The 13,132-nt window shown below is 40.5% G+C and overlaps 1 protein-coding gene across 1 annotated transcript in view; it reads left to right on the plus strand.

Moving 5' to 3' along the window:
- LOC128696786 (uncharacterized) overlaps positions 1 to 13,132 on the plus strand; it is a 45,419-nt gene that overhangs the window by 5,121 nt on the left and 27,166 nt on the right. Inside the window, exon 2 of the mRNA XM_070095993.1 lies at positions 12,594 to 12,695. Within this exon, the coding sequence (XP_069952094.1) occupies positions 12,594 to 12,695 (102 nt within the window). The remainder of the gene's footprint in view (positions 1 to 12,593; positions 12,696 to 13,132) is intronic.

The raw sequence follows: 13,132 nt of genomic DNA on the forward strand, positions 1-13,132 counted from the left end.
TTCAAAATTAGGATGTCTACATTTCATTGTTTTAAATAATACTAAATTGTAATACATCATATTGTAAATTGTTTTAAATTGTTCTATTGTAGTACTGTAATCTTTATAAACTAATTCAATAGTATAATTATTCTCTACTAGATTTATCAAAGCCATGTAGCATTACCTAATAGAATATTAAATTCTCTTATACTCAGTGTAACTTATCTAATGACCATATGAACTATTATTGCCTTCCTAATCTTAAGTTAATTTCTAAGTTTTGCCCGAAATGCTCTGCATACCATGGGGCTTTTGGCATGTACACCCAACTTTTATATTCCTCTGTACAACCCTGTATCATGTCAAAATAAAAATTCTTATTCTTCTTATTCTTACTCTAGCTGACATCAATGACATACTACTATATAGAAAGCCGTTTGTTACGCTGAGCATTTCAGGCAAATTAGGTCAGTTTTGTCCCAGGATGCGACCCACACCAATCGACTAACACCCAGGTACCCATTTTATACTAATGGGTGAACAGGGGCAGCCTAATGTTTTCCAGCCGGACCGGGGATTCGAACTACGGACCTCAGTGTGCGCTGAGTGCGCCAGCACTCTGCACACTTCAGAAAATCCTCTAGTAATTTTATTCCTACTGACTGAATAAGTCAGTATACAGAAATTCAATGACTGCGGAAAAAAAATACCAATAAAGTTTCTTGTTTTCTGCAAAAAAAATGCAAAGCTTTTACAATAGACATTGTCTTATTAATTAAAACTAAGCAGATCACAACAAAGATACTAGGTAGCCCATGGCTAACAAATACCATCCTTAGGTCCATGGCTAAGGAACATATGAAAAACAATATAGATTGGGTTTAATAGCTAAAGAACAAGCCAAAAACTTAACGGCAGCACTTACCAAACTTATAAGGAAGTCTAAACAACTGTATTATAATGGCAGATTCAATGAAATGAGAGGTGATAATGAAGAAGACCTGGAACACACCTGGAACATCCAAACCAGAGATATTGTCCTAACCAAACCCAATGAACCACATCACCAGCCTGATGAAACAGCCAATAAGTTAAACGGGTGGGGCAACATAAGTGGAATGGATATTAGCCACAAAACATGGAAATCAATCAAACTTACGAGGAAACAACCCCTGGGGAACCTCCATACAAACTTTAAGAAGAAAGTAGTTTTTTTTTTTACTCCCCTCTATGGTTTTCCCCGTGTTTACTTGGAGTTTACCTGGAGAGAGTTCCGGGGGTCAACGCCCCCGCGGCCCGGTCTGTGACCAGGCCTCATGGTGGATCAGTGCCTGATCAACCAGGCTGTTACTGCTGGCTGCACGTATTCCAGCGTACGAACCACAGCTGTGATTCTGTGTAAAACGTCATTGTACATAAAATGACCTAAAATCTGGAATTCTGCCTGAAGATTCCAGTCTCCCTATCCGCCACCTACTTCAATGCTACCGTTACAAAACTTCTCCCTACCCTAATGTGATGCTGAAAACAATTCATTATTCTGAACAATTCCTGAAACTCTGTCTTTCATCTAATACTGTCCTTGCTCTTGTTCTATCATTCCTTCAACTCAGGTACCTAGCTTCATCTGTGGAAAATTACCTGCAGGAGATTTAAAGGGTATTTTCTGAATTATTACCTGCCAGTAATTTGGGTGAGATAAGTGGGACTTAGTCACAGTAGATCGCCGAACTGTCACTCCCTCGATGCCCACTCCCTACCACTCCCACAAAAAAGGCTAGACCTAACATTAAATTAATAATTACAATATTAAACATTAATACCAGTAATGGTAAATTATGAAATAATGTGGACTGTATATGATTTTAGGCCCTGACTGTTAGAAATGGTTAATAGGAATATTTTTACAGAGACGAGGGAAAGTTTTCTCCTAACCATATCATTAGAACAATAAATTTTATACACATTAATTTGCCATTTGTCACAGGAAGATAATTAATGCTGATGGAACACGTGCTAACATTACCCTAACAGCTAGAATTTACAATGACCAAAGTAAAAACTACTGTACATTATGGGTAAGTATCACTTAGCTAAGGTGTGTTGCTGGGAAGGATTGGAGCCCTCTATTTTTCCATCCTTGTTGCCGAATTGTAAGGGTTTTCACACTATCCCAGTTCTTCAGCAGGAACGTGTCAGCAATTTCTAAATTACAGATTGAGGCCGATATACAGCAACTGATCTTCGAGAACGCCTGATTACACTGCACAGTTCAGTCCGGTGCTCACACATTAAATTCATTATGGAGTCTCTCTGCAGCGTCAGTTCCCCGGCTGTTCCACCCCCTTCACTTAACATTTCTCGAAGAAGCCAAATAGCATCACATTTATAGGTTCTAAATTTAGGAAATTTACGTAAAAATGTTAGACATCATCCTTAATGTATCAGTAATTATATTTTTTATTGAATTACCTGGCATATACCTGGAGAGGTTTTGGGGGATCAACGCCACAGTGGCCCGGTCTGTGACCAGGCCTCATGGTGAATCAGGGCCTGATCAACCAGGCTGTTACTGTAGGCCGCACGTAAACCAACGTACGAAACACAGCCTTGCTGATCAGGTACTGACTTAGGTGCCTGTCCGAAGCCTTTACCCTTCAAACTGAACTGTTTGCCATACTCCGTGCACTCAAATGCATCCATGTATCAAAGTTTGATACTTTAATCGTAACTTGATTCTTTGTCATTCATAAATGTTCTCAACTCCTTAAGTACCAATTGTTTCATGCTTGTGTCAGAAACCAGACACAGGTATGGTAGGACTGTGGACGGTGGCGTTGGAATGCACCTGTGGATTCCGTCTCACATTGGTCTCCAGATGCATGATATAACTGATGAACTGGCAAATAATATGCCTTCAAAGATGGAGCAGACTACAATCTTGGGATGTTAGTTAGCAGTATGAGAACAGTAATACGAAAAGAACCTCAACTGAACTTCATTGACTTAAAACTAAGTGAGATTGACACCAATCAATCCATCTATCATGATCATCATTCTGTCATGTAGGAGAAGCCCCATGTTTATGTTGCATCCAACATAATAAGCAGATTCTTGGATGTCACTGGAAATAAGCCATTTTGTCTGACTTTTGTGGGTTATCCTAGGTAATGTACACATATGCTGCTCTGTATCATAATTCATGTAACTGTATTCATGTGTACCTGTACCTGAACTTACCATCCTGCTCCGGCTGGGTTACCAGTATCTCTGGGAGATTAAATCACCATCACAAGATGTAATTTTTTTTAGCTTAATATCTTTATTATGCACCCCATACCCATCCTGTGGACGGCAGTCAAAAGATTACAGAGGTACATAATGGGTCCAGGGACTGGACCTCAAAGTTTTCATAGCTGAACAAGTTACAAAGGTAATGAACTCACAATTTACAAAGGTAATGAAATCACAATTTATAGATGTAGCCCAAATGAAATGTAAACTTTGCCAGATGAACAATTGTGACACCTTGGTATAAAATTAATGAATTCAGAGACAACTCAGAAAGGTTCAAGAAATATCAAAGTATTTTATCCACAGAGGTATACTACCAACCATTCAGGAAATATACCCTGGTTTTGCCCACTGTATACAACACATTACCACTTAAACTTGGGTGTGTGTGTGTGTGTGACCTAATTCATGTTTGCACAAATAACTCATTACGATTGTAACCAGATATAAATACATATATAGTTCATTGCAAATGTAACTTGTTCATCTATCAAAACTTTATGGTACCCATTATGTACCTCTGAAATCTTATGATTACCGCCCACAGGATGGGTATGGAGTGTGTAATAAAGAACTTAAACTAATTAAAGTCTATAAAGTAATTTATGAATGTCTATTATTCTAAATGTATAATGTACTGAACTCCACTTTACAGAAATAAATTTTGTTCGTTTGTTTGTTATCAAGAGTTTAAACAAGCAAGATAATATTATGCAACCTTGACACGTACCGTTCACTCTCACCAACACAAACTCCCACGCAAACATGCCTCCAGCCTAGAAATGCCTCACAGTGGGCTACACAGTTTTCCCACACCCACCATGAAGGTTTTGTTTCGATTATACTATAGTATAAGGTGTCTTCACTATTTATTACCACCTTATGAGGGTACCTTCATCAAATTCGACCTCAGTAACAAAAACATACAGTGGGATCAAATCAAACATGTCCTAAATGAAACAAGCTGAGAAGATTTCCTAAACAATACGGAACCTAACCTTTGCCTAGAAAGAATTAACCCTGTGGCACTTGAGGTATGCTCAAGGTACATTCCTTCAAGAAAAAAAACATGTAAACTAGAGAGTGAGAGAGATGCTCCTTATACAGGCGAAGTCGAAGAATCACAGAGCTGTTGAAAGAGGCCAATACATCTGAAATACGAAAAGAGGCACTGGTCAGAGAAATAGCCAATATCAAACTTAAACTTAAGGAATCATGCAGGAGACAAGAAACTCAGGAAGAACTTAAAGCGATAAATGAAATTGAAAGAAACCCAAAATACTTCTTTTCTTATGCGTAATCTAGGGCAAAAACAACATCCAGTATTGGACCCCTGTTCTGACAAGATGGGACTTACAGAGATGACAGCAAAGAAATGAGTGAGATACTGAAGCCCCAATATAACTCAGCGTTTAGTCAGCCGTCGACAATCTAAATTATTTTTTTTTTAGGACCAAGACTGAAAATTTGGTTAACTAAAAAATCTCTGATATTATCCTAACACCACAAGACTTTGAAAAAGCAATAAATGCACTCCGCCCCTGGAGCAAACTCATGGAACTCCGAGCTATCAAGAACTGCAACAAGCCCTTTTCATGTGCCTTTAGCATCCTATGAAGAGAGAGTATGGCCACAAGGGTCTCCCACAGTCACTAAAAACAACAGACATAGTCCCACTCCACAAAGTTGGCAGTAAAGCAATTGCAAAGAATTACAGACCGATAGTTAGTTTAATATGTTTATTATGCACCCCATACCCATCCTGTGGGCGGTAGTCAAAAGATTACAGAGGTACATCATGGGTCCAGGGACTGGACCCCAAAGTTATGATAGCTGAACTAGTTACAAAGGTAATGAACTCCAGGTAGATCTGGTCACAATCAGGGAAAGTTACAAAGGTAATGAATCAGCCTCACTCCTATACATGGTTACAGTCATGAACAAATTACAAAGTAATGAGCCACTGATACGTCCACACCTGGTCACAATTGTAATGAGTTATAAATACAAATATTAAGTGGGTCATACACCCACACGAGCGCGCGCGCACACACATACACACATGAGGGCGCACGCACAGACACATGCACATGAGCGTACTAATATATGCATACACACAAGCACGCACACCCACACACACACACACACACACACACACACACACACACACACACACACACACGTGGTAATGCATTAATTACAGCTAACAAAGTCAGGGTATTTCTCCAGAATGGTCTGTAATATACCATTATGGATAAAATACTTTGGCATTTCTTGAATATTTCTGAGTGAGTTGTCTCTAAATTCATTAATTTTATCGCACTCCAATACATAATGACGCAGGGTGTGACAATAGTCCATCTGGCAAAGTTTACATTTCGTTTGGTCTACATCTGGTGGTGGTGATTTAACCTGCCGAAGATACTTGTAACCCAGCCGGAGCCGGGCGGTAGTGACATCCAAGAGTCTGCTTATTTTGTTGGATGCACCATAGACATGTGGCTCCTCCTGCATGATGGAATGATGATAGATGGACTGACTTGTGTCAATCTTCCTAAGTCTTAAGTCAATAAAGTTCAATTGAAGTTCTTTTCGTATTATTGTTCTCAAACTACTAACCGACAACTCAAGATTGTAATCTACCCCCTCTTTGAAAGCATAGCCAATTTATCAGTTCTATCATGCATCTGAAGACCAATGATAGCACTAACATTTGACATCATGAAAACCTTTGAAAGGATTCTAAAAAGCAAAATCGCCACCCATTAGATACCCATCAGTTACAAAACCCAGAACAGCATGGGTTTACAGCAGGTCGCTTCTGCCTGTCCCAACTATTGGACCACTATGACATGGTCTTGGATGCTATGGAGGACAAACAAAATGCAGATGTAGTATACACAGACTTTGCGAAAGCCTTTGACAAGTGCGATCATGGTGTAATACACACAAAATGCATGATAAAGGAATAACAGGAAAAATTGGTAGATGGAGCTATAACTTCCTAACAGACAGAACACAAAGAGTAATAGTAAACAGTGTAAAGTCAGAGGCGGTTACAGTGAAAAGCTGTTCCACAAGGCACAGTACTCGCTCCCATCCTGTTCCTCATCCTCATATCTGACACAGACAGAGATGTAAGCCACAGCACCGTGTCTTCCTTTGCCGATGATACCCGAATTTACATAACAGTATCATCCATCGACGACACTGCAAATCTCCAAACGGACATCTACCAAATCTTTAAATGGGCCGCAGAAAACAATATGAAGTTTAATGAAGACAAATTTCAATTACTCTGATATGGAAAACTCGAGGAAATAAAACTGTATGGGAGTATAAAACAAATTCCATCCACACAATAGGGCGAAAAACTAATGTGAAGGACCTGGGAGTAATAATGTCAGAGGAACTCACTTTCAAAGATCACAACAATGTATCTAACACATCTGCTAGGAAAAGGATAGGATGGATAATGAGACCCATCAAAACTAGGGATATGAAGCCCATGATGATTCTCTTCAAATCACTTGACGTCTCTAGGCTGAAATATTGCTGTATACTAACTGCCCCATTCAAGGCAGGCGAAATTGCGGACCTGGAAAATGTACAGAGAACTTTCATGGCACGCATAAGTACGATACAGCACCTAAATTACTGGAAACGGTTGAAGTCCCTTGATTTGTACTCTCTAGAACGCAGGCGAGAAAGATACATGATACTATACACTTGAAAAATCCTAGAGGGACTAGTCCCAAATCTATACACAAAAATCACTCCCTATGAAAGGAAAAGACTTGGCGGGAGATGCAACATCCCCCCCATGAAAAGTAGAGGCTCCACGAGTACGCTAAGAGACAGCACAACAAGTGTTAGGGGCCCAAGACTGCTCAACTGTCTCCCAGCATACATAAGGGGGATTACCGGTAGACCCATGACCGTCTTCAAGGTGTTTGACAGGCACCTAAAGTCAGTACCTGACCAGCTGGGCTGTGGTTCGTACGTCGGTTTGCTTGCAGCTGGCAGTAACAGCCTGGTTGATCAGGCCCTGATCCACTGCGAGGCTTGGTCATAGACCAGGCCGCGGGGGCTGACCCCCGAAACTCTCTCCAGGTTTACTCCATGTATACCTCATATTCATCTTGTTGACAGTAGCGCAAGAGCATATGGATACATAAAAAGCCTTGGAAGTAGACCCCAAAAGGGTTAACAGATAGACAAAACACTTAGGAACCAGGCCTATAAAAAGTTTAAGAGGAGTGCATCTGGATTTATATCTACAAATGTCTTATCTGTGGCAAGCAAATTCAAGACATCTGCTTGATGTCTGGTATCTTAGTTTCATTAATTAGATTCCTCGACATATTACATAGATTACTGTATCGTCTATCTCTATATTCCTCAATAAGTGGACAGTGAAGCACAGTACTGAAGTTACCATAAGGATGACAATATACTTTGCATTTAGTTTGCTCTTCATTTGTTTGTCTGCCTAACTACCAGCACTTGTAACCAAACCTAAGCCTGGTTACTACATTAGTTAGTCTGTTCACATTGCAAGTTTCTCCGTAAACATACAATACATTGCAAGTTGCTCCGTAAACATACAATACATTGCAAGTTGCTCCGTTAACATACAATCATTGCAAGTTGCTCCGTAAACATACAATACATTGCAAGTTGCTCCGTAAACATACAATACATTGCAAGTTGCTCCGTAAACATACAATACATTGTAAGTTGCTCCGCAAACATACAATACATTGCAAGTTGCTCCGTAAACATACAATACATTGTAAGTTGCTCCGTAAACATACAATATATTGTAAGTTGCTCCGTAAACATACAATACATTGTAAGTTGCTCCGTAAACATACAATACATGACAAGTTGCTCCGTAAACATACAATACATTGCAAGTTGCTCCGTTAACATACAATACAGTGATATATCTACTCAGGCTGCTAACTACATTCCTATAACATTCACTTTCATTATTTACTTCTCTCCGGCTATTATTACTAATACTAGACACGGATGTACCGTTATATTCTACATTTTCCTTCAGAGTACTTTATTTGGCTAACTTATCAGCTTTTATCGTGGCGTAATTCAGTGATCATGAAATCCATAAAAATTGCATATTAATTCCTCTTTCTCTGATTTTTGAATATCTATACCTGGCTTCTCCAGTGAGCATGTTGCTAGATTCATTATGTGAGTGAGGTATACCTAGAGGGGCTTTTAAACCCAATTCCCCCGCGGCCGGGTCCGTGACCAGGCCTCGTGGTGGATGAGTGCCTGATCAACCAAGCTGCTACTGCTGGCTGCAGTAAACCGACGCATGAGCCACAGCCCGGCTGGTCAGGAACTGACTTTAGGTGCCATGGGTCGATTGGTAACCAAAGAGTCAAGCTCAGTGTCAAAAGTTAATTAAAACTTAGTGCCTTTAGGACGGCAAATAATTTAGTTTCCAGCATAAACACCTAGTTATTAATTCTTATGCATAACTCCATATAATTGCTAGAGTTCTTATCTAGGGAGGTTGTAACAAGAGCAGATGCAGCCGTCCCAGTATACTCCTGCTTAAATTCATCACTGTACATAATATGTGAAATGCTGTTACTAACAGCTAGGTGAAAAACATTTCACTACTAACTTCGCCTAGTTATGGTCACTATAAGCTTAGGTTAAACCGTAATAACCCAAGAAAATCCTTAGGTCCTCTTCCAGGCTAAGAGCCACAACAATAGACTAATTCTTAGGTACCTACTGCTAGGTTAATATGGGCGGTAGGTATTAAGATACTTGCCTACAGATTCACCTCGCCCAAGATTGAATCCAGGTCCTTCGGCTGTGAACATCGAGCTGCCACTAAGCTACGAGGTGAAGAAAGACACCATACAGTTTCATGAATAAGCACAAACAGGTTCTGGCATTTATTTATTTATTTTTTATTTATTTATTAATTTGAACATGATACAGAGAAGTACATGCCAGGTATCAGTAAGCCGATCGATAAATGGTTTAGAGTTAAGGCAAGGAGCTATACCTCGACCCCCGGCAAGCATAATTAGGGAAAGACAACTACATCTTTTATCAACTCGTGTAAATTTTTAGTGTTAATTGATGCACTTCCTTCTAAAATACAGAATATTAACTTAATGCAACAGAGCCTGCACAAAGGGTAATGCTAACAGAGCCCTCAGACAGTAATGTAACAGCTGTCACACAGCGTAATACAACAGTACCATCACGCAGTAATAGCTCGGTTGGTAGCGCACTCGGCTCACACACTGAGGTCCGTATATCTGAAGAGGGATTCGGGGGCCAACGCCCCCGCGGCCCGGACTGAGACCAGGCTTCGTGGTGGATCAGGGACTGGTCAACCAGGCTGTTATTGCTGGCCGCACGTAAACCGACGGAAGAACCACAGCCCAGCTGATTAGGTACTGATCTTCGATACGGGTGGAAACACTAGAGCGTGTTTTCTTAAGACACCTTCTGTCCCTGTTCACCTAGCAGTAAATAGGTATCTGGGTGTTAGCCGACTGGTGTGAGTCGCATCCTGGGGACAAAATTAATCTAATTTGCCTGAACTGCTGAGCATAGCAAGGGGCTTTCTATATAGTGTGTCATTGACGTCAGTTATGGTACACTACACAAATAAACCGCACATAAAAGAGAGAAGCTTACGACGACGTTTCGGTCCGACTTGGACCATTCACAAAGTCACACTAACAGAGGTGGAGCAGGACGGCTATATATAGGCAGGAAGAGGTGGTAGTAGTCGCCGTCTAGTTGAATCCTCTCTAATACACAACTTTCCTTGTATGAACCTTAGCCCTGGCTTCGTCTCTGTAGATGACTTCCTCTCCCACTACATTGTAAAATGCTCCAAACTTCAGAACACCCGTGACTTAACCTGAATCCTCACTTTTTCTTTTTCTTTTTCTTCTTCCTCTTCCCCTTTCCTCTCTCCTTTTCTCCTCTGGGTTGTCTTTCTCTCTCCTGTCTCGTGTTTCTGTTCCTTCTTCATTTATTTTATTTCACCACTTCCCCTTTCACGCACCTCTGTGCGCTTGCTCTCCCTCTGTGGGTATCTAGCTCTCTTGCAGTGCTCCCCTTCCTTTGTATTTGACTGGCTCGTCTTCCTTATTTCCCACTTCTTCCGCTACCACTACTACTACCTCTTCTTCTTCTACTACAACTACTGTTGAAATTAAGACACATGTGCGGCGTCTGGTTGTCTTTGTTGTGGACGTTTCGCCATCCAGTGGCTGGCTGGATGGCGAAACGTCTACGATGGGGATGCCCGGGCGTTGTGCATGTGTCTTAATTTCATCCTGTCGGTATAATATACAATTCTTGTACTACTACTACTACTACTACCACCTCTTCCTGCCTATATATAGCCGTCCTGCTCCACCTCTGGTTATAAATGACCATAATTTTTAAAGGGGTGGACCGGTAAGCCAGCGGAAGGCCTCGGTCAGATGACCAAAAGCTCCAAAGGCGGGTCATCATCTGACTAAGACCCGCGGCAGTAAATATTTGTCCTGTTTCCTGACGAATCTTACCTAACCTAACCTAACCTCTGTTAGTGTGACTTTGTGAATGGTCCAAGTCGGACCGAAACGTCGTCGTAAGCTTCTCTCTTTTATGTGCGGGTTATTTGTGTATTGTTCCAGTCACGGTATTGTGCCTTTTTGTTATTTGTCAGTTATGGTCTGTATAAGTTGTATCATGTATTTGTAGGATTATTATTATCAACAGAGCCAACACAGTAATGCAACAACAGAGCCATCAGGAAGTAACATCATCGCAATTAACATTTTCTCATCAAAGCTGAATAACATAAGCAATGCAAGGTAAACTAGAATTAACTTTAAAAATTAACAAAGAATCCATCAGTTCATTATCCACAACCCATGTAAAACCGATCCTCGAGTGTGCTGCTTCAGCATGGAGCCGCTACTAAAAGAAAACAAAAATATGCCTGACTGGTATCAAAAATTAGTAACAAAATCTATGAGGAGTGAATGAATTCGACCTGACGTCTTTGAAAGGCCGCAAAACTGGGAGATGTAATTAGGAATAAACAAAAATACTCTGTAGCATAGTAACAAAAACTGTTTATCGTTAGGCTAATAGAGAAATAGAATAAACTAAATTTGGGAAACTGTAGAGAATAGAACTATCCACCTTCTGTTTCTGGTCACCTAGCAGTAAATAGTTATTTAGCCTTCGGCCTAAATAACTAATGTGGGTGGCATCCTTGAGGGAGTGGTGGTACATCTCAGGGCTGGGAGAAAGACTTTGAAATGAACTGAGGTAAATTCAGTGTTGCAAGAAAAGAGCAAATGTTCTATGACAGTCAGAGACCGGTACAAGAACTGTAGTTCAACCTCAATAAACACAGCTAGGTAAATACAGGAAGGAGAAAGTGAGGAGGCATGTGTGGTGAGTAGTAACCACCGCGTGGGACTTAACAGAGCATGTTGCGATCGTTACATGGCCTAACGACTCGATCCCACATATAAAATAATTTTATGACCATACTGGTCAGAGCAACCATAAACATCTAACAGAAAAATAGCAACAGCAGCACTACAACCATCACCTCCACCACTACGATAACCAACACACCCACACCCACCGGGTGTAGCGTGGATGGTAGCCTGTATGTACTTCCCTGTTGGTAGTTGCAGAGGCTAAGTCTTAGCTCCTGGTCCTCATACTTAATTTGTCTCTTGCTGAGTTTACTCCTTCCTAGCCTCGTGGGCCCTATCATATCTATTCTTAAAACAATGTATAGAGAGGCTTCTACTCAGTGCCGGATTTACTCATAGGCTTGGCAGACTGAAGCCTAGGGCCTCAAAATCTAGGAGACCTCCGGCATAGGTGTATAATATTTTTGACACTGTCATAGGCCTTTAATGCACATGCTGTCATAACGAACTCTAGTCTCTAAACAACCCTTCAGTAATGTTCCCTGCACTCCATTTCAGAATAATACTGTCTTAAGCCAATAACTCGACACTAGCATTGATTTCTGTATTGATTTTGTCCTTCCAGGAAAGCAGTGAGATAGATAAGTTGACCGAGGCCCTTACTCATGTGTACTCTGATGTTAATGAGAAGGGTAATACCAAGCTTCAAGCTAGCAATCTTTTGCAGAAAATGGGAGAACTGGAATTTGTGTTTATGCTGCATAATTGAACCCGTGTGCTACATCATTTTCACAAGGTCAGGAAAGCCATGCAGAAATCAGAACTGTTACTAAGTACTTGTGCATGTTTATACGTTCACTTCAGGATTTTTTAAGCCAAAGTAGAGAAGATTTTGATGAGCCTAAGCAAGAAGCAAAAGCCACGTTACCAAATGTTAACTATAGAACTGTCACAAGGAGACAAAGAGTAAGGAAACAGCAAGGAAATGATGCCTGGCTTAGATGAACTCTCTTCAAGAGAAAAGTTTAGGATAAAATCCTTATTTCTATACTAAATGAACACTGTGTACAATGATGTTGCACAAATATTTTCCTTTCTTGCTAATCTGACAGCATCTAAGGAAGAAATTCAGCAAAGTTGTTGTCAGTACACCCAGAAGATGTTGACATGAAACTTACTGATGAACTTTTGCACTTTCACTTGTACTTGAGTCAAAACCATAGGCCAGTACTGACCTTTATCAACTTATATACAAGGAAAAAATTCGTATAGCCTTCCCTAATGTGGAGGCAATCTTGCGGTTATTTCTTAGTTTAATGGTCACTAACTGATCGGGAGAGGTCTTTTTCAAGCCTCAAAGGAATTAAAAATGAATTAAGGGCCACACTGTGTCAAGAGAGGTT

Source organism: Cherax quadricarinatus, chromosome 52 (genome assembly GCF_038502225.1).
Source record: "Cherax quadricarinatus isolate ZL_2023a chromosome 52, ASM3850222v1, whole genome shotgun sequence".
NCBI lineage: Eukaryota > Metazoa > Arthropoda > Malacostraca > Decapoda > Parastacidae > Cherax > Cherax quadricarinatus.